This window comes from Siniperca chuatsi, linkage group LG21, assembly GCF_020085105.1.
Source record: "Siniperca chuatsi isolate FFG_IHB_CAS linkage group LG21, ASM2008510v1, whole genome shotgun sequence".
NCBI lineage: Eukaryota > Metazoa > Chordata > Actinopteri > Centrarchiformes > Sinipercidae > Siniperca > Siniperca chuatsi.
Window position 1 is genome coordinate 15,585 of NC_058062.1, and position 25,902 is coordinate 41,486.

At 39.8% G+C, this 25,902-nt stretch overlaps 1 protein-coding gene across 1 annotated transcript in view; it reads left to right on the plus strand.

The window, feature by feature from the left end:
* Positions 1–2,447: 2,447 nt before the first annotated feature.
* scn4ab (sodium channel, voltage-gated, type IV, alpha, b) overlaps positions 2,448–25,902 on the plus strand; it is a 35,362-nt gene continuing 11,907 nt past the window's right edge. Inside the window, 19 exon segments of the mRNA XM_044181956.1 lie at positions 2,448–2,623; positions 3,841–4,024; positions 4,134–4,271; positions 4,496–4,614; positions 4,747–4,836; positions 6,184–6,312; positions 8,106–8,197; positions 8,381–8,653; positions 13,331–13,394; positions 13,471–13,612; positions 14,080–14,280; positions 14,368–14,431; positions 16,266–16,504; positions 18,585–18,656; positions 18,750–18,851; positions 19,140–19,496; positions 19,953–20,151; positions 20,454–20,707; positions 22,243–22,348. Coding sequence (XP_044037891.1) covers positions 2,520–2,623; positions 3,841–4,024; positions 4,134–4,271; positions 4,496–4,614; positions 4,747–4,836; positions 6,184–6,312; positions 8,106–8,197; positions 8,381–8,653; positions 13,331–13,394; positions 13,471–13,612; positions 14,080–14,280; positions 14,368–14,431; positions 16,266–16,504; positions 18,585–18,656; positions 18,750–18,851; positions 19,140–19,496; positions 19,953–20,151; positions 20,454–20,707; positions 22,243–22,348 — 2,929 coding nt within the window. The 5' untranslated portion in view covers positions 2,448–2,519.

The window sequence follows — 25,902 nt, forward strand, 5'->3', positions numbered from 1 at the left end:
GGCAAGACAAATGGGGATGCTATGCCAGTCTGTGGCCTGCCAAAAGTCCACTAAACTCCACTGCAGAGAAGTAGAAGAATTGAAGAGGGAGGAGATCTTAAAGTACTTCTGGGGAAAATTTGACTGGAAAGAGAGGAAATGTTTGACATCTGTGTTCTGGCTGAGTGTGCTGCAGTGATCTGAGGAGCGAAAGTGAAAGCGGAAGTGAACATCTGCAAGTCAATCCGACCAGGACAAAAAGCTGGAGATCCAACAGTGCATGACCTCTGAGCAATCAGGTATTTTATCATAGACATTCATTCTTACACAAATATTTATTGCCTTCTATGTCAATAGACATCAGTGGTGGAAAGTACATGTACTCAAGTACTGTACTTAAGTACAATTTTAAGGTACTTGTACTTAAATTAAGTATTTCCATTGTATGCTACTTTATACTTCTACTCCACTACATTTATTTTACAGCTTTAGTTACTAATTACTCTGCAGAATCAGATTATAAATAGAAAACATAATCAAAAAATTAATTATGATGCGCTACCCAGCAGAATGTAAAGTAGTTAGAATTAGCGCCACCTTTACCTGCTGCAACAAAGTAGATTTTTTAAGTACATTTTGATGCTAATGCTTATGTATTTTTACTTAAGTAAAATCTTGAATGCAGGACTTTTACTTAGATTATTTCTACATTGTGGTATTGCTACTTTTACTTAAGTTAATGTTCTGAGTACTTCTTCGATCGAATAGACAATGTGTAATCTATTAAAATTTGGCTTTTGTTCTCCTTCATCTCTTTCCACTGTCCCTTTTTCCCTTCCAATTTCTTCAATCCATCCATCAACTAGATACAACATGGATGGCACTGTGGGGGAACCCTATCCGTCCCCATCCCTCAGGAAGAAGAGAAGTGTCACCAGAATGTCCCCACTTTACACATCCAGCCAGAAAATTATGAGTTGAAGTTCAGATACCTTCAACAACTGAAGAAGGTTTGCGCAAAGACTTCCACTCCTTCTATGATGGACTGGACCATGAGTGATGCCCATCACCAGCTGGAATCTCACACTGGAGCACGCAAATGTACATAGGTTACAGTTTTGTTTATTATATTGAGAGTAATTATATTTTAACATGCCTTTGTCATGGCTTTACTGGTTTTAAATGATATTGTTAGTATATTCTTAATTGTGCAAAGTATTAAATCAATTATTAAGTAGTATTAAAGAGTATAATCAATTATCTCTCACAAAGTCTCCTGACTGTTCATAATTTGTTTGGGGTTATGGTTACAGTTTTATTGCTTATTATAGAGTGTAATTATATTTTTAATTATCAACAGTTGTGTTCACTGTCTCTGGTTGATATAAACATCATAAGTTGTTGTGTTCACTGTTGCTGGTTTACATAAACACCAACATGAATAGGAGGAGTTCAGTGAACATCCAGTGTGCTTTGGATTCAGTTTAACACTGAATGCTTCTTATGGTTGTTAGAAATATTGGGTGGGGGTGGGGGTAACATTGTAAGTGAAGACTGATGGGCATTACTGTTAACAACAGCTTCTTTACCCACTCCTCGCCAAGTGTCAGTGATAAAGTACAGGAGTACTTTATTGATCAATATAAGCCCCCCTGCACCACGCCAGATTAAGTCCTGTCTCATCTCCCGAACACGCTTGTATCACATATGAGACTTTCAACGCTACAATCAGACTCTAAAGTAACATTCAGACGGGATTAACATTGGTAACATATGGTCTGTATTAGACATGGACATTCAGCAGGACAAAGACAAAAGATAAAGAAAAAAGCCTTCCCAGGGATGCAGCGGAGAGTTGAAGAGGAGGCAAAGATACTGCGTGAGGCAAATTTGCGTCACAAATCACACTCCTTCTCAGCTCCTTCGTCAGTCAACTCAATCTGAACTCACGGACATGAAACACATATTGAATCATTCAGTGTGACTTACACTTCCAGAGGAGATCGTCTCTGATATTATCCAGAATAAACCTCCACAAATCCAAGGTTTTTTTCAGTGTCACAGTAATCCAGTCACAGACAGAAGTTTGTGTGTGTGTGTGTGTGTGTGTGTGTGTGTTGAACACATGAAAGTTGGCAGTGAAATAAAGAGTTTTTCATTCAGAGACGAACAGAAATCAGACAAAAGTTCTCATTTATAAACAACAAAATTCTTTCTTTCATTTCTTGTTTTTGATCGAGCTGTGTGTGTGTGTGTGTGTGTGTGTGTGTGTGTGTGTGTGTGTGTGTGTTGAACACATGAAAGTTGGCAGTGAAATAAAGAGTTTTTCATTCAGAGACGAACAGAAATCAGACAAAAGTTCTCATTTACTACGATGATGAGCACATGAATGTTGGCAGAGAAATAATGCAGTCTGTAGATGAAAAACAGAAAGAAACCATAGACAGACAGAGAGACAGACAGACAAACAGACAGACAGGTAACGAGGACAGGTGCAACGGGTGGCAGCAGGTAGATGCAGAGGACAGACAGCTTCAGCCATGATGAGCAGAAAAATGTCATTTTTGGGGTTTTGGAGAAGCAGCAAGGAGAGAGGAGCTCTTCTGAAGAGAGCTAATCAGTTGAGACTTCTTCCTTCACAGCTGTAAGTCTGAACGACACTTTCGTTACAGAAACCCAAGAGAATGTAACTGCTTTAATATAAACATGTTCAATACCGAGATCTGCAGTCTGGTTATAGACAGCAGACAGTTTGACTCCTCTCAGATGTGAGCAATAACATTATTGACTTCCTGTAAATCACAGCTGTGATCAATAACATTGATGTTAAAACATCTTCAGTGAAGTTACATTTTTTTCTCTGAAATGCTAACAGATGAACTGTGATCAATCACTGTGATCAATCATTGGAAACATTTAAATCGAATAATGAAAGATTAACACAAATATGTCAATGTGAAAAAGATAATAAAATAAATAGAATAATATAATTAGTTATAATAAAATAATAATTATGAAATAAATAACATTTCTCGGTTGACATTACATTTGATTAATTTGGCAGAGGTTTTTATCCAAAACAACTTATAATAAGTGTGTTCAAACCACGTCTGAAATCGATATCATCAACTGAGAGTTTCTCCTTTTAAACTAATAAGTACCAGTGTGTTCAGTGTTACAGTACAAGTGCTGAGAGATTGTGTGTTTTTTGAAAGGAGACATAAGTAAGTGCTAGCAAGAGTTGCTGAGATGTGTAAAGGTGTCTGTTGACACCATTAAAAAGCAGCTGAAGACTCTTCTATTCAAATGTGCCTTTGTCTTGCCTCCTGCTGTCTAGTGTGTGTAATCTTGTGTGTTTTTAAGGGCTTCTGTTGCTTATGTTCATATAATTTTACTCTTGTGAAGCACTTTGTGACCTTGCTCTGTGAAAGGTGCCATACTAAATAAACTTTACCTACTTACTTACTATTAATACCATGTATGTTATCTGGAGTTTATCTGTGACAGACGTGTTTTTAATTGGCCTAAGACCAACCTGCTCTTTCTGTCAGCCAATAAAAACAAAGCAGCAGGTGTTGAGGATGATAATGCAGCAGGTGCAGCAGCCAATCACAAAGGTTCAGTTAATTCATCAGTGGTGATTGGTAGTTTTCATTGGCAGATTTTCGTCATTTAGTCATTGTTACGTTTTTAGCCATTTTTTTCTTTTTATGAAGCTTGATTTAGTTTTGGATGCAGCTGTGTGAACGTGTGTTTGTTTCTTCTTCATGTGTTTGTTTGTTTTTTGTGGACAGTAAAAACATTATTTGCTGTCACATTACCTGTCTTTTAGCATAAACTTACCCCCGCGTCTCCCTACAGAAGACTGTTGTTAGGTGACGGTGGAGTTCGAGCAAACCTGCATGATGCAAGGATGGCACCTCTGCTGCCCCCTGTTGGTTCAGAGATCTTCAGACGCTTCACTCCTGCTTCGCTGGAGGAAATCCAACGACGATATGAAGTGGAGGAGAAGGAGCGACAGAGGAGGAAAGAGAAGAACATAGAGGTACAAAACATATTGATCAGGTACCTGCTGTCAGAAACAAATAATCATTACATTGAGAACAAGTCTTTGATTGGCTGTCTCTCCAAATGGCTGTTTCTCTGACTGACAGATTGCAGAGGAAGATCTTCCTAAACCAGCCAGTGACCTGGAGGCTGGGAAGCCCCTCCCATTCATCTACGGAGACCCGCCCCCTGAGCTTCTCAACACCCCATTGGAAGAGCTGGATCCCTTCTACCAATCACAGAAGGTCTCTCTCTCTTTGATAAAATATCTTCCCTCTGTGGCCTGAAGACTGATCAATATCTCTGATAAATCATTTATTCTCACAACATGATGAAACATTATAAACTAAATCTGAAGTTTTAATGTTCAGACGATCTTCATCTCATCTTTCTGATCTCAGATCAGTTTCATTCATTCTAAACATCACAGTAATGAATAAAACATGCCTTCTCTGACATGTCTCTGCAGACGTTCATCGTGCTTGGTAAAGGAAACGTCATCTATAGATTTAACGCTGAGCCATCTTGTTACCTGCTGAGTCCGTTCAACCCGCTGAGGACTATCGCCATCAAGATCCTCATTCACTCATATCCTTTATGATGTCACACTGTACTCCTCCCTGATTGGTCACTGAGGATACACTTATTTTCTCCCAGAATGACTGAATTTTAGCTTTGATTGACAGGTTATTGATGTTTTTTGTTCCTTAAAACCAAAACTTTATTCAGTTTGTTCATCATGGTGACAATTCTGACCAACTGTGCATTCATGACGATGAGTGATCCTCCAGCATGGAGCAAGACTGTGGAGTGAGTCCACACACACACACACACACACACACATACACAATGATACACACTAACACACAATTGATGTTACTCTACCACAAGACCAGAAGAAGAATAAGTAGAGGAAGAAGAAGAAGAAGAAGAAGAAGTCAGCAGTCAGAGGCAAAATGCAGATTTTAAAGTCAAGTATTAAATGATCAGTGTGTAAGATTTAGGGGCCTCTATTTGCAGATATGCCAATAATATTTATAAGTATGTTTTCATTAGTGTTTAATCACCTGAAAATAAGAATCGTGTTTTCATTACCTTAGAATAAGCACTTTATATCTACAGAGGTAGCGGGTCCCTTTCCATGGAGACCACCATGTTTCTACAGTAGCCCAGAACGGACAAACCAAACATTGGCTCCAGATAAGCCCTTTCACGTGTTTCGCAAGTTTTGCGGCCACCATAGTTTCTCCCACACGCTTGGGAGGGGAGGGTGAGGCGAGCGGTATTCAAATGGTTGCAAACTACAATTTCACCGCTAGATGCTACTAAATCCTCCACACTGGACCTTTAAAGTTCAGGACTGAAACAATGAATCCTTCTGTCTTCTGTCTCACTGGACACAAATCTGTGATCTCAGAGGAAATGCAGATGAAAGGTCACTTCAAACTGTTCAAACAGTGGAAAGTTGGAGCTCTGCTGTTCAGTTTTTATATTTGATGGAAACAGATTAATGACACAGTTTGGGTACTTTCACACAGTTAAAACAAATTCTGGCGCGTCAGATTTTCGTCTGAGGGTCCATGTAAGTCTAATGATGCAGGATGACATCATCAGAACTGTCCAGTGAGCTACCTGTCCGTCATGTGACTTCATGTTAATTCGTGTTGGTTTGTTTGTAAAAACTTCGTGTGAACCTGAAAACACAATACTATTTAGACAATATTATTTATAATGAGCAGATTAAATGGCTAGCATCCAGCTAGCGCCCCCTAGAGGCTGCAGTGTTCAGTAAAGGAAAAATATGAACAAACTAAATGTGTTCGTCCTGACGGGGGCACTACAGGAAATCTTATGGGGTCATTAAGATCTAAAAGGGAGCAAGAATTTTTATCAGTAACTGTATAGTTTTAGTACCACTACTTGTAAGTAAGAATAAGGGATTCATCAGGATGTTATTTGTTTGTTAATTGTTGCAGCCTCTAGAGGGCTCTGACAGGACTTTATAGTTTTTAACAGTGGATCAATCCAGGAAACACTGCCCATAAAAATGTTCAGTCTTCAGTGAAAATATTTGATCTCTCTAAATCTGTAGACTTTCAGCTCGACATTTTTTACATTTAAAATTTTTCAGTGTCTGAATTATTTTTCGTTCAACAGATATCTGTTTACATTCATCTACACGTTTGAAGCAACGATCAAAGTTCTGTCCAGAGGATTCTGTGTCGGAGGTTTCACCTTCCTCAAAGACCCCTGGAACTGGCTCGACTTCATGGTCATCAGCATGGCGTAAGACTCAGTAACACACCTGAGATACACTTATTCATCATAGACTCTAATCGGAATCAGGTTTATTGGCAAGTAGGTTTTCACACAAAAGGAATTTGCTTTGGTATTTTGGTACATAATGCCTTGGAGTAGGGGTGTCAGAGCGCAACATAAGGACGAGAAGCAGAGAGCAGAACTCAACGCAAAAGTGAGCAATTTATTGCTTCACACAGGGAATGTTGTTTTACACAAATAATTAACAAAACATCAGTATCTTCTTGATCAACTTCTGATGAATCCCTAACCAAACAAAAGACAAAACAAAAAGACATTTACTAAGCCTAACTCCCTAAGCTAAACAAAAACAGGGGAAAACAGTGTTAACAAAAATGGTGGTTCACCGAGAAAGACCAAGGTTCTGCTGTCAACCATCAACTCTCTGTGTCCCCTTGCAGTGGTACCATCACTGAAGGTCAGCCAATGGAACCAGCATCTGTCAAATGACACACAGATCCTCAAAGAAAAGTGAGCTCTCACTCGCCACGAAAAACTGTTTTATGCAACACATGGAAAAATACATTATAAATGCGGCTGAGCCATAACAGGTCACAATAAACATAGGAAGAGAAAAGAAAAATAAACAAGTACTGCAGCAAAGAAGAAATCTTAAATATGAAATATAAATTTACAATAAAAAATCTGTATAAAAATATATCTGTAAAATATATCTGTTTAAAAATGAAAACAGTTGTACAGTGTTTAAAACAAAGAGGACAGAATGTGCAAAATACTAAGGAGTGCGCAAATGTTCACAGTATGAATAATATAAGAATATGCACATTAAACCTGACTCTTTAAGTCTGTCCCTGTCCCCACTCCTAAACGCTTCTTCCTTTTCCGACCTTAGCTGTATGAGTTTAGCTGTGAACAAGGGTTTATTGTTGTTGTAACTCACCCTGGTGCGTGACGGTTCACAGCAGTCCTCACAGAAACTGATGTATGCTGTCACTGCCTCTGTGAACTGTTGGTGACAGTCCTGAAAACATCCCAGTCAGTACACTCAAAGGTCCTCCATGGCTTCACTGGTCCACTGCTTTGATGTCCTCACAATAGGTTTACAATGCTTTAATTTGTGCCTGTATGCAGAAATCAGGTGGACCATGACGTGGCCAGAGTGTCCCAATGCAGCGCGGGGGACAGCGTGATAGGCACTGCTTACTGTAGTGTAACAGTGATCCAGAATGTTCTCCTCTCTCGTTTGACATTTAATAAACATCTGTATTTTGGGAGTTCATGGCTTAGATTACCTTTGTTAAAGTCGCAGAGGAATGTACAATAATTCCATGGACAAAATGAGAAATGTGGGAAATAAATCGACTGGAGTTGTTTCCCTGATGTTTATAAGCTCTTCTCTGCTAAGAGAACCTCTGGTACTACAGCAGAACACTGAATTAACAAACAAAACAAGACAAAACTGTGTCAGCAACAGTGTCACCAACACACAGAGTCAGCCATCTGTGGCTCCATCTTGGATCTATCTAGTACATCTAGTAATACAATTTAACACACCTGAAATACACTCATTCATATCAGACTAATACACTATAATATACCTACTTCAATATAATATAATTTTTAATTTTATTTTGAATTACTTCATTATCGTCATACATACTTTCTGGAAACATCTTAGCTTTAGGATTTAAGTCGCCTGTTTGGTATTGTAGTTTTTATATCTATAGTTGTTTATTAAATGAAGTGACTCATGTTGATGATGATAATAATAATGATGATGGTTTCTCTCTGTGTTTCAGATACCTGACAGAATTTGTAGATTTGGGAAATGTTTCTGTGTTGAGGACATTCAGAGTTCTTCGAGCTCTGAAAACCATCACAGTCATCCCTGGTCAGTGTGTGTGTGTGTGTGTGTGTGTGTGTGTGTGTGTGTGTGTGTGTGTTAAAACGGCGGCATTATGGTATCTAATCAAACTAATCATCAACTTCACTGATTTTAGAAACAGTCTGTTTTTATGTTGATGATGCAATGTTTGGTCAGTCAGATTTTAACCCTACCCCCCTCCCCGCACAGGTCTGAAGACAATTGTCGGAGCACTCATCCAATCTGTGAAGAAGCTAGCTGATGTCATGATCCTGACGGTGTTCTGCCTCAGTGTCTTCGCTCTAATTGGTCTGCAGCTCTTCATGGGAAACCTGCGGCAAAAATGTGTCCTCATACCACCGCTGTTGCTTAGAAACCACACGTCTGACATCGACCTAAATACTGGTTACCATGACAATGACACCCACGCCAACAATACAGGAAGCAGTGACTTTGATTTCTACGAATATGTCAACAAGCCAGGTATGATGAAGATGGTGATAGTTATATTTTCTTTTCTTTACAGCCTCATTGTACTTAAAACACAAATATTTCTGTATTCTTGATCTTTTTAGCTCAGTGAAAGACTACAAGCGTTGGTTTTGTATTTTTAAGCATGAAGAGCTGCTGGTTTTTCGTCATTGTGTAGTTCAAATGTTTCTTTACTGGATCTGCTGAATGTAACTGAACATGCACTTTGTTTTACACTTTGTTTCTGTTTCTAAACACTGCAATACCCATGATCCTCAGCTGCTGTTGCTATTGAGAAGAAAACAGTCAGAGGTGTCAATGTTTTACCAGGTTTCTACTATTAGCCGGTTCTGAAGGACTAATAATCGATGACCTGTCAGGGACAAATGGACTAATGCTACTACTGCTACTACTACTACTACAACAAAAACAGATCAACAGTTATTGCACCCTGGGAGTCATAGTTGATTTCTCTCCTTCAGTTTTTATGTCCACAAGATTCTTGTACCTTTTGACTTTTTGTCAAAGAACCAGATATTTTCTAACACAGTTGTTCATCTTTTATTTAATGTCCATCACAAATTGTTAGTCACCAACACGGAATATGAGGAACATGAAGCAGACCATTACTGCAGGAACCTCAAACTCTCAGGCTTAGAGAGATGCAGTGGTTTCAGAAAGTTTACAGTATTCTTGCCGGCAGGACAAGCATGACTATAAGTACTCAGATTAATAGAGTCATTGAGACTAAAACGGACCGAGTAATCAAAAAAAAGCAACTACCTGAAAGTTAAGGTAAAAAGATAAGATTTAAGTTTAGATTTAAAGGCCTCAACAGAGTCACACTGTCTAACAGGGAGTTTACTTCAGAAGTAGGGAGCTTAATAATTAAATATGATGTCTTTTCCTAGTTCTTGTCTGTACACGTGCAGCAGCTTTCTGGATCACCTGGAGAGTTTTAAGGGACTTATTCAGGCAGCCTGATAATAAGGAATTGCAATAGTCCAGCCTAGAAGTAACAAATGCATGGACTAGTTTTTCAACATCATTTTGTGCCTGATTTTTGCAATGTTACACAGGTGAAAGAAGGCAGTCCTTAAATTTTGTTTCATGTGGGAGTTGAAGGACAAATTCTGATCAAAGATAACTCCGAGGTTCCTTACGGTGCTGCTGGAGGCCAGGGCAATGCCATCTAGAGTAACTATGTCTTTAGATAATGTGTCTCAGAGGTGTTTGGGGCCAAGTACAATAACTTCAGTTTTGTAGAGATAAACATCAGAAAATTAAAGGTCATCCAGGTTTTTATGTCCTTAAGGCACGCTTGAAGCTTTAGCTAACTGCTTGGTTTCATCTGGTTTGATCGACAGATGTAATTGGGTATCATCTGCATAATGAAAGTTTATGGAGTGTTTCCTAATAATATTGCCTAAAGGAAGCAAAGGGTGAATAGAATTGGTCCAAGCACAGAACCGTGTGGAACTCCGTGACTAACTTTGGCATGCACAGAGGACTCACCGTTAACATGTACAAACTGAGATTGATGTGATAGATAGGATTCAAACCAGTTTAGTGCAGCTCCTTTAATGCCAATTAAATGTTCCAGTCTCTTTAATAGGATGTGATGGTCAATGGTGTTGAATGCAGAACTAAGATCTAACAAGACAAGTACAAAGACAAGTCCATTGACTGATGCAATTAAAAGGTCATTTGTAATTTTCACCAGTGCTGTCTCTGTGCTATGATGCAAATGATGCTAAATCCTGACTGAAAATCCTCAAATAAACTATTGTTATGTAGAAAGTCACACAACTGATTGGCAACTGCTTTCTCAAGGATCTTAGAAAGAAAAGACCCTGCAGCCAGCTGACTTCTTTTTAACTCAAACAGGAGGGCCGCATTCTGAGAGCAGAGAGCACGGGATGGGATATAAGGTTTATGGAGGTCAGACAGGTATGAAGGGGCATTGCCATTTACAATTTAATAAGTCATCAGAAGCACCTGATCTGACATGGATAGGGAGTCAATGAAGGGAAGCTAACATTGGTGTGATATAAAACTTTCTAGTTTTATTTAAGATCCTAGCTGTAGCATTCTGAACCATTTGAAGACTTTTAGTACTAGCACTCGGCAGACCTGACAACAAAACATTACAGTAGGGTTAGGGTTGAGTCTGGATGAAACAAAGGCGTGAATTAGGATCTCTGCATCAGCCAAGGACAGAAAAGATCAAATTTAACTATGTTGCTTAGGCGGAAAAGGCAATCATGGGAATTTCTTTCATGTTCTGATCAAAAGAGAGAGAATAGGATAAAATGTAACATCAAGATTCCTGGCTGTCAGACTTTGACAAATCACACAGTTAGGGTTAGAGTTACAGTTATTTGATCAGTGTCGAGCAGAGCCAATTACCAGCATCTCAGTTTTATAAGAATTGAAAAGTAGGAAATTACGTGATATCCAGTTTGTTTTTGTTTTTTGTTTTTTGTTTTTTTGTTGTTGTTTTTTACAGGAGACAAGCAGGCCTCTAATTTAATAATTTAGGAATGATTATCTGCCCTTACAGGCACATACAGCTGAGTATCATCAGCATAGCAGTGGAAATTAATTCCATGACTGCATATAATTTGGCCAACAGGGGAAATATAAAGAGAGAAAAGCAGAGGACCAGGAATAGAGCCCTGAGCTACTCCATTTTTCACATCAAAAAATTCTGATGTATTATTATTATTATTTTTTATTATTATCATTATTATTATTGTTGTTGTTGTTATTGTTATTGTTACACTGTTACACACTATGTTCTTTCAGGTCTCTCCAGAGATGTTCATTTAGGGTTAAAGTCCGGCTTTGGCTGGGCCACTCAAGGACTTACACAGAGTTGTCCTTAAGCCACTCCTGGGCCAAGTACAATAACTTCAGTTCTCAAACAAGAAGCTCATGACGTCATTACTACTGAAGGCTATAGGAATACATGGCTCAACAGAGCTGTGATTCTCTGTCAGCCTGGCTACAGTGCTGAAAAGAAACCTGGCGTTTTGGTAACTCTGGTTATAGTTATTTAAAATATTAATCTGAGTGCCAAATTGATAGTTTAGTGTATTTTAGTAGACTGAATGAATTAAATGGCTATCATTTCTCTTCTTTAAGAAGAGTAGTGCCCCGAGGACTTTATTCATTAAAGTTATTTATGATTATCTTTGATAATTCTGATAGCTATAATTCATTGATTGCACCTACACAGTTTGGTAACCCTTTAACCATTGTAAATCCCAACAACCTCCACCCAGTTTAGTAGCCTAAGCAACATCAGAATCAGAGATACTTTATTGATCCCCGAGGGGAAACTTTTGTTACAGCTGCTCACTATCACATCAGTGCACAGAGGAATAGAAGTTCTAAGCAATCAAATATAATACATTATAATACAGGCAAGATAAATTAAGTACCAAGTGGATATAAGTATAAAATTAAAATAAGTGTAAAGTACAAAGTGGGAAGCGGATTACCGGTTGATGATAAGTATGTACGGTATAATAATACAATGTAATAATATAAGTAATAAGTAATAGTGCATGTACTGTCAAGTTAAGTGTAGCTTATTAAGATGATTATGAGACGGTGGATATTGCACAGCAGTAATAGAAGTATGAATGAATATAAATAAGGGAAAATAGGGAATTTTAAACTGAAAAGAGTATATAACAGAATATTGCACAATTATTTCAAGTATTGCAGTGATGTTAATGATTTAATGTCCAGTTTAATGACTTAGGGTCATATAAACTGACACTTAGAGGGAGGAGTTAAAGAGTTTAATGGCCACAGGCAGGAATGACTTCCTGTGGCGCTCTGTGGTGATTTTTGTGGGGATGAGTCTTCCGTTGAAGGTACTCCTTTGTTTGACCAGCACGTCATGGAGCGGGTGGGAGACACTGTCCAAGATGGCATGTAGTTTGGCCAGCATCCTCCTCTCTGACACCACCGCCAGAGAGTCCAGCTCCACCCCCACAATGTCACTGGCCTTACGGATCAGTTTGTTGAGTCTGTTGGCATCCGCTACCCTCAGCCTGCTGCCCCAGCATGCAACAGCATACAGGATAGCACTGGCCACCACAGACTCATAAAACATCTTCAGCATTGTCCGGCAGATGTTGAAGGACCTCAGCCTCCTCAGGAAATAGAGGTGGCTCTGGCCCTTCCTGTAAAGAGCTTGAGTGTTCTTAGCCCAGTCCAGTTTATTGTCCAGTGTAGTCCAAGGTACTTGTAATCCTCAACAAACATGGACATTGATATAATCAATGGGGGTAAGCTTCATTTAATGGGAGGAAAACATTTGGTTTTCCACCATGTTTCACATAAACCAATCATATCCAGGCTATGTTCAAGAATGAAATCAGTAAGTAAATCAGTAAGGTGGCAGTTTTCCAAAGCCAATCTGTAGAGCCAGCAGTAGATGACGTATTAACTGGAACAAGATGCCTTATATTATTATTGGAAAATGTTGGTAGCCTACGCACACTACAGTGTGGGGATACAATTGTGATAACCTTAGATATTTTGTAGGACTTTATCGGGTCCTTTGTGGGACACTTCCACCACCACCAGTGGTAGAGATAATTAGGTTTTTGTGATTCACATATTTAGAGAAATAATTTCTGAGTATTACTTCTGTCTGTCTGTCTCTAATAGAGAACTACTACTACCTGCCTGGTCAGCTTGATGCTCTGCTGTGTGGAAACAGTTCTGATGCCGGGTACGTTCACTTGACAGACTAATAAATACATTATCATAATAATGATGTCAAATAATAGTGATGATGATGTGTTCAGGGTCTGTCCGGAGGGTTACATCTGTCTGAAGGTGGGGAGAAACCCAAACTACGGCTACACCAGCTATGACTCGTTTGGTTGGGCGTTCCTGTCTCTGTTTAGACTGATGACCCAGGACTACTGGGAAAACCTCTTTCAGCTGGTCAGTAACTGACTGGTCCCAGTACAGTGACTGCTCCTCACTGGTCTTTGACTTTGATTCACATTGATAATTTATCAGTATTTCAGCAGGTCAACAAACATCTGTCTGATAAACACTCAATGTTCTTACTCCATCCATTATTTCTTAGAGAGTTAAAGGTTTTTCCACTCTTGTTGGAATAAGTTTGTTCTCTAACTGATAACAACCATCAGACCTGCCTCATTCACACAGAGTGTAGGTAGGTGTAGTGATAGGCACAGTAGACAGCAAATTGGAGTGGAGAACATTAACAGGTAAATGAGAGTAGGTTTCTTCTCAAATTTAGTTTTGATGTTTCAGTAAAAACCAACAATGAAAACATCAGATTCAAAAAACACCCAATTCAAAAACACCTGAGAAACACCTGTAATATTTATTTATACAAGACACTCCAACTATCTGTCTGTCTCTCACCTGTCTGTCTGCAGACGCTGCGAGCAGCAGGTAAAACCTACATGATCTTCTTTGTGGTCGTCATCTTCCTCGGCTCGTTCTACCTCATTAACCTCATTCTGGCCGTGGTTGCCATGGCGTATGCCGAGCAAAACGAGGCCACAATGGCTGAGGCCAAACAGAAGGAGGAAGAGTATGCTCAGATCTTGGAGGCGCTGAAGAAGAGAGAGGAGGAGGTCCGATCTGACAGATGACACAACAAACAACATTTAATCAGCTGACACTAAACACAGTCAGCTTAACATGTATTCTTGTTGTTACAGCAGGCGGCCTGCAGGGCTGCACACTCAGAGAACAGCCAGGAGCAAGACCACACTGCCATGGAAGGTATACATACACACACACATGCACAAAGACATGTGGAGAAACTTTTACTACTAGTCAAACATCACTTTGATGAATAGGAGAATAAACTTGATGAGTCTCAGTCCTTACTTAAATATGTTTATTACAACACAAATCTGGCCTCAGAGAAGATTGTATATAGCTTGTATACATGGACACAGTCAATACAAAAATAACATTACATTTGTCAGCTTTAAAACAGTAGGGCTCGCATCATATAGAATAATGTATTATCATGCCACCACGACAAACAATGTGTGTGTGTGTAACTCTCAGTCAGTGTCATTTCTCCTTCAATATTATCAGGGGAGTCTGAAACTTTTCCAAGTTCCATCCTATCTTTACCTTCGGGGCACCAGAGCCTCCTAATATGTAAATCATATGAAGTGTGAAGGACTCAAAGGCCTCTCAGGTTAACTACCATGTCAGTGCATAAATTAAACATTCCTTCATGTCCATTCAATTTCTACCACACACGTACGAAAATGCAGCCCCACACAACATTAATGACCACAGGAAATCTGACACTCACATGTTCTCACAGTAAAAAAAAACAGATTTGTATACACTGTATAAAGCTCTATTTTACATTTTTATTTGACATTATCATCATGAATCACTTTAGGGTTAGGGTTAGGGGGTTAGGGTTAGGGTTACCATCACTTTGATGGTCAATGTATTTATTTGATCTGGAGTTCATAGACAAGGATATAAATCAGATGGAAGAGGAAATACGAAGAATGGAGGCAGATAGACAATGCACGTCAGGTGGTGTTCCTGCTTACTGCTCTACCAAAGTGTTTTAGTATCTAAATCAACAATGGGTGGTACTCAGGACGTGAACCCCGACCTCTGCTGACAAAATCCTAATTCAGGCAGGACGAACATTACAGAGGGAGGTGGGGAATGAAATCTTCATTGTGCTCATCTGTAATTTAACTAATCGTTCAGGGCAACGTTTTAACTCTGGTAAAATGACAGGACCTGGTCTGTAACAGACATGGACATTCAGTAGGACAAAGAATAAAGCCTCCCCAGGTGGGCATTGGAGAGTTGAAGGGGAGGCAAAGATACTGCGCAAGGTGTATTTGAGTTAAATAAATAAATAAAAAACAACCACACACACACTCCTTCTCAGTCATATCTCAGTCAAATCTGAACAGACATGAAACACATATTGAATCACTCAGTGTGACTTACAGTTCCAGAAGATATCATTATCTCTGATGTCCATCCAGAATAAACCTCCAGAAATCCACTTAGACACCAGATAAAAAGAGACACTTCCAAATTTGCTTACATCAATCATCATGTTTTTAAGTTTTGTTCAGTATCAAAATAATCCAGTGATAGTTGTCTGCACAGGTAATGTTAAAATCACCCCACCTCCCCTATAGAAATAAATGTCTGGAACCACCCCGAACTCTGACACTCCGATCTACAACTATGTGCAGTTCAAATGCATAAGACTTCCCACACTACACAAAAACATGCTAATGAACATTATCCATAATGCAATTAGATTTCTGTTTTGAATGTATTTGGCAAAAATAGTAGTATATAAATGTAGTTTCTAGGAGGAAAGGTGTGAAAATGAAGAATAAAGAACTATCAGATTCTCAGTGAGATCATCTCAACCTCCGACAGGTGGAGCGAATGACTCCCCAGCACTGAACTAGAACCTTGTTGGATTCTCTGAACCGTAAATCTCTGAGCTGAAAGTCTGGAGGTCAAAGTGACTCTGTAGATGACAATCTTTTAGTTAAGACTTTATATTTTCGAGTTGATGATCTCACTAACCTGTTGTGTGTTTCAGACTTTGAGGACGACCAGAGACCGTGTCCTCCATGTTGGTATGCCTTCGCTGACATCTTTCTTAAGTGGAACTGCTGTGGCTGTTGGCGGTGGCTCAAACAGTATCTCTACACCATCGTCATGGACCCGTTCGTCGACCTTGGCATCACCATCTGCATCGTCCTCAACACAGTTTTCATGGCCATGGAGCATTATCCAATGACAGAGGAGTTCGAGGAGCTTCTGAGTGTCGGAAATCTGGTCAGTGATGAAGACTAGTCAGAGAGTCGGTTTTTATTGACAGTAGAACCCGTGGAGTCTTGATTTACACACTCTGCCCAGGGTCAGGGGTACGGTGACATTACTGCCACATGGTGGTGAGAGTGACAGGCTTGCTGAAAATAGGAAATCCTTCAAAATGAACGCTCTCAGTGCCTGGTGCAGAGATGGGTAAAGTAGCCAAAAACTGTATAGTAAAAGTTCTGTAACTTTGTAAAGAAGTTAAAGTAGTCATCAAAATAATTACTTGAGTTTGAGCACAAAAATACAACTGAAGAACAAAAAATAAAAAATACTTGGGTAACTTTAAAGAGGCCATATTATGCTTTTGGGGGTTTCCCCCTTTACTTTAGGGTGTTATATAGCTTTTATGTGTATGTAAAAAGGTCTACAAAAGTTACAATGCCCAAAGTCCACGCCTTCAGGAGTTACTCTCTCCCACCAAAGTTTCTGCTTCTGACATGGCTGAAACGCCTTGTTTGTATTTCAGCCTTTTATCGTAGAAAAGGTTTCAGTCGTAGTCATCTGGACACTGTTTTCAACTGAAACTGACCTAATTGTTTCCATGATGGCCCAGTAAACAGTAATCAGGCCTATTGTTTTTTGGCTGCACCTCCCTCATCACTGTTAAGTACCTGATTAGCACATGATTGGCGTGACCAAGGTGCGAATACACTGTGGTAAATTAATTTACTGTTCAGGGCAACGTACCTTACCACAGAGTAGCTTAAATTTCTGAGTTCCCGGTCCATTTTTTCACAATTGAGAATGACTTCCGGATGGGAGCCGAAACATCTTGATTCTGAAAACAGCGTCCAGACGACTACGACTGAAACCTTTTCTACGATAGAACACTCCTGGACGAATGAGGGACTACACCATCTCATTTCAGCCTTTTCTTCCGTTACGCACCTATGACACTATGTAACACATTCTAACATTTGCATAATGCCTGCCACGGTTACCGTAGCTACCACTGTTTCCAGCTGATCAGGAAGCCTCAGGAATCCGGTTATTTTAAGGGTCACGACCTTTCCCGACACCTGCTCTAAGCGGTTGACATATCAGAGTGGGCCAGCTGATTAATCAGAGTAGACTGGGCTTTGTGGGGAGCTAAAATGGATTGTTTCAGACAGAGGGTGAGGCACTGCAGCAATGTACAGTATGTACAGTATGAAAAAATGTAAACCTATTTTAGGGCTCCCAAATAAAAGCATTTAAAGCATGTAAACCTATTCTAGTAGGGTATGGTCAGTTTGTGATCTAATGTCACATCATCATCTCATTAGATTATCTGCTACATAAACACCAGGACAATATTCAGTCTGTTTCTCTTAAGTGTGATCACTAAATATTACATTATTATACTACATTAAATATACCAAGAAGTAAAGACATTTTTCAATTACATTCTTTGCTTGTTGTCTTTATATTATGATTTGGCAAATAAAATCGGTAACTCCAATATGCATGGACCATGTTGGCTAAAAGTAAATATAAAGAGTGTCAACATGTTACAGTGTCCTTAAACTTTGATCATTCCAGTAGAGATGTCCTAGTTTCCATCACAGACCCCCACAGATCAGGTGTGATTAGGTCTGTCCACTCACATGAAGACAATCAGATTACACCAGTGGCCAAACCAGTCGCTAATCTTGCTGATGTCATAAATAGTGTCAAGCAGGAGAAATAGGGAATAGGACCCAAACGCAGACTAGGAGGCAAAGCAGGTGCAGATCAATGATTTAATCATGTGAATCTGCAGCTTCAACAGTTATTCTGCGACAGGATAACAGAACAGCAGCAGACTTGGGATCAGCAGACCACCAGCCAATGTGAATGAATGCATAAAATAATAAATAAATAAAAAGTAGTGTGATGAATGCCAAAGTAATGACTGTTCTCTAAAAATCTACTCATGTAACAATAAAAAAGTATACTGTGTGGAACTGGTTACTACTCCCTTCTGGCCCCTGGTGCTAACCTTCTTCTATTTATCTCTGACCCATGATCCTGATACCTGACCTTTGACCCCTCACCTGTGACCTCTGACCCCCCCCAGGTCTTCACAGGGATCTTCACAGCTGAGATGGTCCTCAAACTTCTGGCCATGGACCCGTACTACTACTTCCAGGTCACACAGACTGTTTCTTTGTTACCAGCACAGGGGTGATGACTGACAGCTGTTCCCATGGTAACTGTGATTATTCTGTTGCTATGGTTACAGGTGGGCTGGAACATCTTTGACAGCATCATCGTCACCATGAGTCTGGTGGAGCTGGGATTAGCTAACGTTCAGGGCTTGTCTGTGCTGCGCTCCTTCCGATTGGTCAGTGTGACATCATCATGGTCATCACTTTATACCAAACACAATTTTTAAAAACAATCAAGTAACTGTTTACCTGTCTTCTCACCTCTCTGTCTGTCTGTCTCCCCAACTGTCTCTTCATCCATCTACCTGCCTGTATCCTCACCTTTCTGTCTGCCTCTTTACCTGTCTCCCGGCCTGTCTCCTCACCTGTCTCGCTGACTGGCTCCTCACCTGTTTCCCTACCTGTCTACCTGCCTGTCTCCTCACCTTTCTGTCTACCTGTCTCCTCACCTATCTCATGCCCAGATGCGAGTGTTTAAACTGGCCAAGTCATGGCCGACCCTCAGCATGTTGATAAAAATCATTGGGAACTCGGTGGGGGCTCTGGGTAACCTAACTCTGGTTCTGGCCATCATCGTCTTCATCTTCGCAGTCGTCGGCATGCAGCTGTTCGGGAAGAATTACAAAGACTGCATCTGTCGCATCTCATTCGACTGTGAACTTCCGCGCTGGCACATGTACGACTTCTTCCACGCCTTCCTCATCATCTTCAGGGTCTTGTGTGGCGAGTGGATTGAGACTATGTGGGACTGCATGGAGGTCTCAGGTCAGACCATGTGTCTGATTATCTTCATGATGGTTCTCGTCATTGGAAACCTGGTGGTGAGTTACACTCTGACCTGAGCTTCTTTCAGTATGTCACTAATCCTGTCCAGTCCAGCAGGGCAATTTTAGTTACAAATAGATCTAGTTCTGGGGTCAATGGTTGGGGGTTCTGGTTTGAATGAGGCTGACTGAGAACAAAGAGCAAACTAAGTCTGAAATTTCTAAACCACTCAGGTCCTCATCAGGTCCTGAATCTTTTCCTGGCCTTGTTGCAGGTCCTGAATTCAATTAAATTAAATTTTATTTATAAAGCACCAATTCATAACAGAAGTTATCTCATTGCATTTTTCCTATAGAGCAGGTCTAGACCGTACTTTTTATAATAATATATACAGAGACCCAACAAATCCCACCATAAGCAAGCACTTGGCAACAGTGGCAAGGAAAAACTTCCTTTTAAGAGGCAGAAACTTAGGGACCAGACTCTTGAATCTGTTCCTGGTTTTGTTTTAGGTCTTGAATCTCTTTCTGGCCTTGTTGCTGAGCTCGTTCAGTGGGGATAATCTTGCGGCACCAGAAGATGAAGGAGAAAACAACTTGCAGATTGCCATGAACCGGATCAATAGGGCTGTGGCCTGGACAAAGACCTGGATCCTGGAACATATGTGGACTTTAATGGGAAAGAAGAACCACGTCAACCCAGACCACACCGGTAGGACCAGACCTGGAAAAGCAGCAAATACTTTATCTATTTATTTCGTTATTTACCTATCTATCTTTCTAACAGTGTTTTCTTCTTCTTCTTCTTCTTCTTCTTCTTATTATTATTATTATTATTATTATTATTATTATTATTATTATGTATTCAGGTTTTTTCAGTACTTTCTTATTAAATTAAATATTCATTATGATTTCAGACTGCTTTGGGGTTCTGTTTCTATAAATAACAAATTTATGACTCAGTGTATTTTGTGTGATTCACTGATTTTTCATGTTTGTGAATTTCATCGTTAGAGGTCGACAATGAGGAAGACGATAGGACGACAAAGGAGTTTTTGGCTTTGACCTTTTTGACCTCGGACCAGCCGGCGTCACAGGTCAAGTCTCTCGGCTGTAACCATGGCAACATGACCAGCATCTACCACAACATTGCCTCCCTGAGGGTCCCCATCGCAGAGGCCGAATCAGACTTCGAGACGCCTGACAATGATATAGACGATGAGGATGAAGAGCATGAAGAAGAAGAGGATGAAGAAAAACACTCCCAAGTAAACACTATTCTACTCTATTCTATTGCACATTTCACTTAACTGAAGTGTCAGAAGTGGTGCATTCACTGGTTTCATAAAGATATAACCTTTATTTAATCAGGTTATCTCATTGAAATCAAGAGACCTGAGAACAGCAGAGAGGAAGAGAAACAACCATATGACCAGACAATAGAACAAAGAGCATCAGACACAAGCATTGACATCATTAAATAGATTCAAAGTTAAAAGTTTAAAATCAGCCAGTAGAATGAGACATTCAAGTCTTAAAATCCTCTGTAGTTCTTACCATTTATAAGGTGCAAAGTGGTGGAAGGCAGTCTGTCCTGGTTCAGTATTTACCCTAGGGCTAACTAGAGTTAAATAGACCTGAGATCTACTCTGGTGAGCAGTGGTTTTAAACATGAGGAGTGAAGTGATTTACTAAGGCAGCTTCTGCAGGAGACCTTTATAAATAAAAAGTATAGAATGTAGTTCTCTTGTTGCTGGTGAGGACCAGCCCACTGTTTTATATAGTGCACAGTGATGATGACGATATTTATCTCCTGTAATGAAACAGAGCACAATAATAAACTGCATCAAGGTGTTTTAAGGTGGAGCACGGTAGCGGCGGATGGTCACCCACCATTGAGTCTGGTTCTGTTCAAGGTTGCTGCCTGTTAAAAGGACGTTTTTTCTTGCCACTGTCACCAAATGGTTGCTCATGGTGGGATTTGTTGGATCTCTGTAAATAATATTATAAAGAGTACGGTCTACACCTGCTCTATAGGAAAAGTGCAATGAGATAACTTCTGTTATGAATTGGCGCTATATAAATAAAATTGAATTGAATGTTGTGAATTCCTCACGTTGCAGAGACTGTGCAGATTGTGTTGTGTATGGTTGCCAGCTGCACTCATTGTATAGGTTAATTGGTGCATTTTGGATCCCATAGACGTTCTCTAAGCATCTCGTTTCTCCTTACATTATGGCAGTTGTCTGTACAGAAGTCAGAAACAAAGTAAGTTTTGTAAGTGTTATCTCTGTCTCCACAAGCTTGGCCAGCTGAGCTCCAGGAGAGGAATAAAAATACCAACAGTGAGAACAAAGAATATCTCCATGGTGAAGCACAGACATGATAGGTGACTGTACAATCATTTTCCTCAACACACAAACTTTTTCTGATTAAAGAGACCAGTTTTTATCTTTAGTTTCTGTACCAATTGCTCCATGTGCTGTTTAGAAGTCAGATCAATGTCTCAATAAATTCCCAGGGATTTATAAGATCAGACAGTTTCAGTATAAAGTGTGTGGATGACAGGGAGGTACAAAGTGGCATTATGGGTTCTTGAGAATAAAACTTTTTTTCTTGTCAGCATTCAGCAGTTTGACCAGATAAGGAAAATGGCTTCTCCAATAATAAAATCAATTTGATCAAACATGGAGGTGTGAACACAAACTGCTGAGCTGTCTATCAGGCATGAACACAAACATGAATATGAACAACAGATTGGTGGTGGTTTCAGTGTAAAAAGTTATGTTATGTGTTTGTTTAGTGTAACGAGTCGTCGGTCTGCAGCACTGTGCAGAAACTCCCTGAAGTCCAGGAGGCTGAAGACGACGTTCGTGATAAAAATACACCTGAGGACTGCTGGAGTGACAGTACGAACACACACACACATCATAGTATAGATAAAAATGAAAGTCCAACTTGGAAAATAACTTGAAACATGTTGAGGTCTTTGTAAAAATTTGAAGAAATTAAGTATTTAAAAAGGTAACACTGGAGAAACTAGCAAGAAGCAGATTTTGAAGGTATCCAACCCCCTCCCTTAACTGATGGCATGATTACTATCAGGTGTAATTTGTATAAGACCTTGTTCATGTGTTTATTCTTTATCTCGAGAAAGCTGTTGGGCTGCAACATCATATGTATAATATGATTCATACACAATGTGTGATTCCCCATTTAGTGGGGAATTTAAACACATTTTTTCGATTTTCCCTGCAGAATTGGAAATTGCAAAAACTTGCAAATTTTGGTATGTTGCAATATAACAAGCAATTTTTAGCACAGTTATATATTGATGAGCATGAACATTTACCAACAGACTATTTTATGGCTGGAATGCAGTGGAACAAAAATAAACTAGGCACCAACAGGCACAGCAAAGATTGGACTACAAAGTATTTTTAACCTAATACTGTACACGGGTATGTTGTACCTGGTTCCAGCCACTCCTTGTTCCGCACTCCTCCCACCAGATGTGATGTGCACAGCAGGGAAATGTAAGTGTGCCATGTTCATGGATGTCCTGAATATGGTTCACCATGCTTTGCCACTTGGCCTCAGTTGGATCTCCATTAGGAGTAGAAGCTGCAGTATAGGTGGTTAATGACACTCAATTCTATTGCTCCTCTAAAAAAGAAGATAATAAAACAAAGAGCTCCATGGTATAACCTCCAAACCTGCAAATTGAAGCAAACATCGCAAAAGCTTGAATAGAAATGGCAGGGAATGGGAGCCAGAGCCTTCAGTTATCAAGCTCCTCTCCTGTGGAATCAGATACCAGTTTGGGTTCAGAAGGCAGACACCATCTCCACATTTAAGAGTAAGACTTTCCTCTTTGAAGCTTTTAGTTAGGGCTGAATCATCCCTTAGTTATGCTGCTATAGGCCTAGACTGCCGGGAGACTTCCCATGATGCACCTCTTTCCTCTCTCCTCTCTCCCTCTCCATCTGTATGCATTTTTATCCCATTACTGCATGTTACTAACTCGACATCTTCTCTCTCCCGTAGTTTTGTGCTTTCTTGTCTCTCTCCTCTTTCCTTCTGTCGCTTTCAGCAGGTATTTCTGCCTCCGGAGCTGCAGAGTCTGGATCTGTGGTTGTGGGCCACCTGCTGCACCCGTGTTCCTGCTATTAATATTAATATTACTACTACCATTACATTATTGCTATTTTAAAATTCTAGGTGGAATTTGCATTGTGCCTCCCTCTCTCCCCCCCCTCTCTCTCTCTCTCTCTCTCTCCCAAACCTAACACGGCAGCGGCGGATGTCCGCCCACCCTGAGTCTGGTTCTGTTCAAGGTTTCCGCCTGTTAAAAGGAAGTTTTACCTTGCCACTGACCAAACTCCTCCTCCCAGCTGTCCAAAGTTCCTGTGCTAAACAACACCAACACTCCCCCTGGTGCTCCGAGTTCCCAGTCCGGGCAGATTCAGCTAATGGGATTGCTAGCTACTCAGGCTAACTGAGCTAACTAACTAATGGCAGTCCATCAGTAAATCACCCACAGGCGTGGCAGAGCAGGCGGAGGACATCAGTGGAAAAACCAGAAAATATTTTCTCCATAAAATCTAGTGATCTAGCTTCAATAAAATCAGCGAATAAAGTTATAAAGCTGTGTTTTTGTACAGAAACACTCCACTCCAGCAGCGTCTATCGTTTTTCCAACCTAATTCTTGTATCCGTTGTCATGGGTGGGTGCCGGCCATTTGTTTGTTTTCGGACCCCATTTCTAAGCTAACATTAGCTAGTGTTGGTGCTGTATAGGGAGCTGAAGAGAGACAATGCACTCAGGAGCATGCATAAAAGTCACATCCTTTGAATTTCTGCGGAAACTAATTAATACCTGTAAAAAACTCCACATGGTACCTTTAAACATCCTAACAAATAATTAAAAAAGTACCAGAAAACATACAATCACAATACAAACGAACTGTATTATGTAGATATGTGTTTTATCTTATCTCAGAACAATGTGTTCGCACCCTAACCCTGCGAGAGTTGATGACTATCAATCCACAAAGCAATATAGTGAACGCTGTCATGTTTAGGGTTGGATACCGAACTCGGTACTTTAAATGGTACAGATGTTAAATCAATCGGTGCCAAATTTTGGTACCTGAGAGCACATCTGGGTGAGAGAGTAAAGTACAAAGAGAAAGAGACAAAAAATCTAACAGTGTTGATATATTAGGCATTTCTTTCACATGTAGTGGCCATTTAGTTTTTTCTGTTGATGCTAGATGCTAATAGAACCTACTTCAGGAGAATAAAATGATCTAAACATTTCAAATAATTTCCTCAGAAACTGGAAGAGTGTGTTGACATATCATGGTTGTGACACAGGAAATATTAACATTAAGATTTAAAATATTCTAAAACTATAAAACTTACCAGAGCCTGTCTGACATTGATGCATTCTGCAGAGGTGGGATGTGGCAGGGGGTCCTTCAGATTGACAGCTGCCCTTGATTTTATTACATTTTAATGAATATCTGACGGTGTTGACAAAAAGTGGGGACACAACTTTGAAACCTTATGGAACACGCATGTGTTGCTGAAAAACAACCTTGCTCTGATATGAGATATTATTTAGTGTTGCTTTAATGAAATAGGCGCTTTTTAATCATTAAAAAACATTTTTATCCATTTTATTGCATATGAATGATTGTACCCTTCTCTGTGGACATACTGTTTTAGATGTAGTGAGAAGTGTCATAGATTTGATATAATAATGATTAAATTCCATTGAAGGGGATAATTGTGTTAAATACATCCTATCCCTCATAACATCTACCAAGTGACAATATTTTTTATTTTCAAACCTAATAGCAGTTACAATTGTGGACATGTTTTGTCCCATGTCTCAAGAATCAGTGTGCTGACGGACCTGATGAAGCAGCTGTGTGTACGTCATATTAACAGGAACATAATACTCCTGAAAATCGCGTTTTTCATTACAGATCCCATCTCTTCAACTGCACGCACCTGGGTACGAGAGCTAGCGCCATTGCTTTTCCTATTAGGAAAACTGTAGTCTCAATGTCCTGACAGGCTGGAGTTTGTGCAACCTGCACAAACACAATAATTCACCATGATGAAAAATGGTGAAATGCAATGTAAAACTAGAATGCAGTCAGGGAAACCTACTCCCTTGTGTGATGTAATTTGGTTTGGGACATTGCTGAAAACCCCTACGTCTGCCCTTATGTCTTATAAAACATCCTGCATTAACTTTCCAAATTATAATTTCCAGTAAAAGTATAAGTATTAAGTATAAATTTGATAAAAATAAATCAGCCTACAAGTTGCTCTTTAAAGCCACGGTAGGTAACAGAGAAACTAGCAAGAGACAGCTAGGTTTTGAAAGTATCCAACTAAAAAAATCCCACCCCCTCCCTTCAGGCCTCCCTCCAAAGCCACTTCCCCA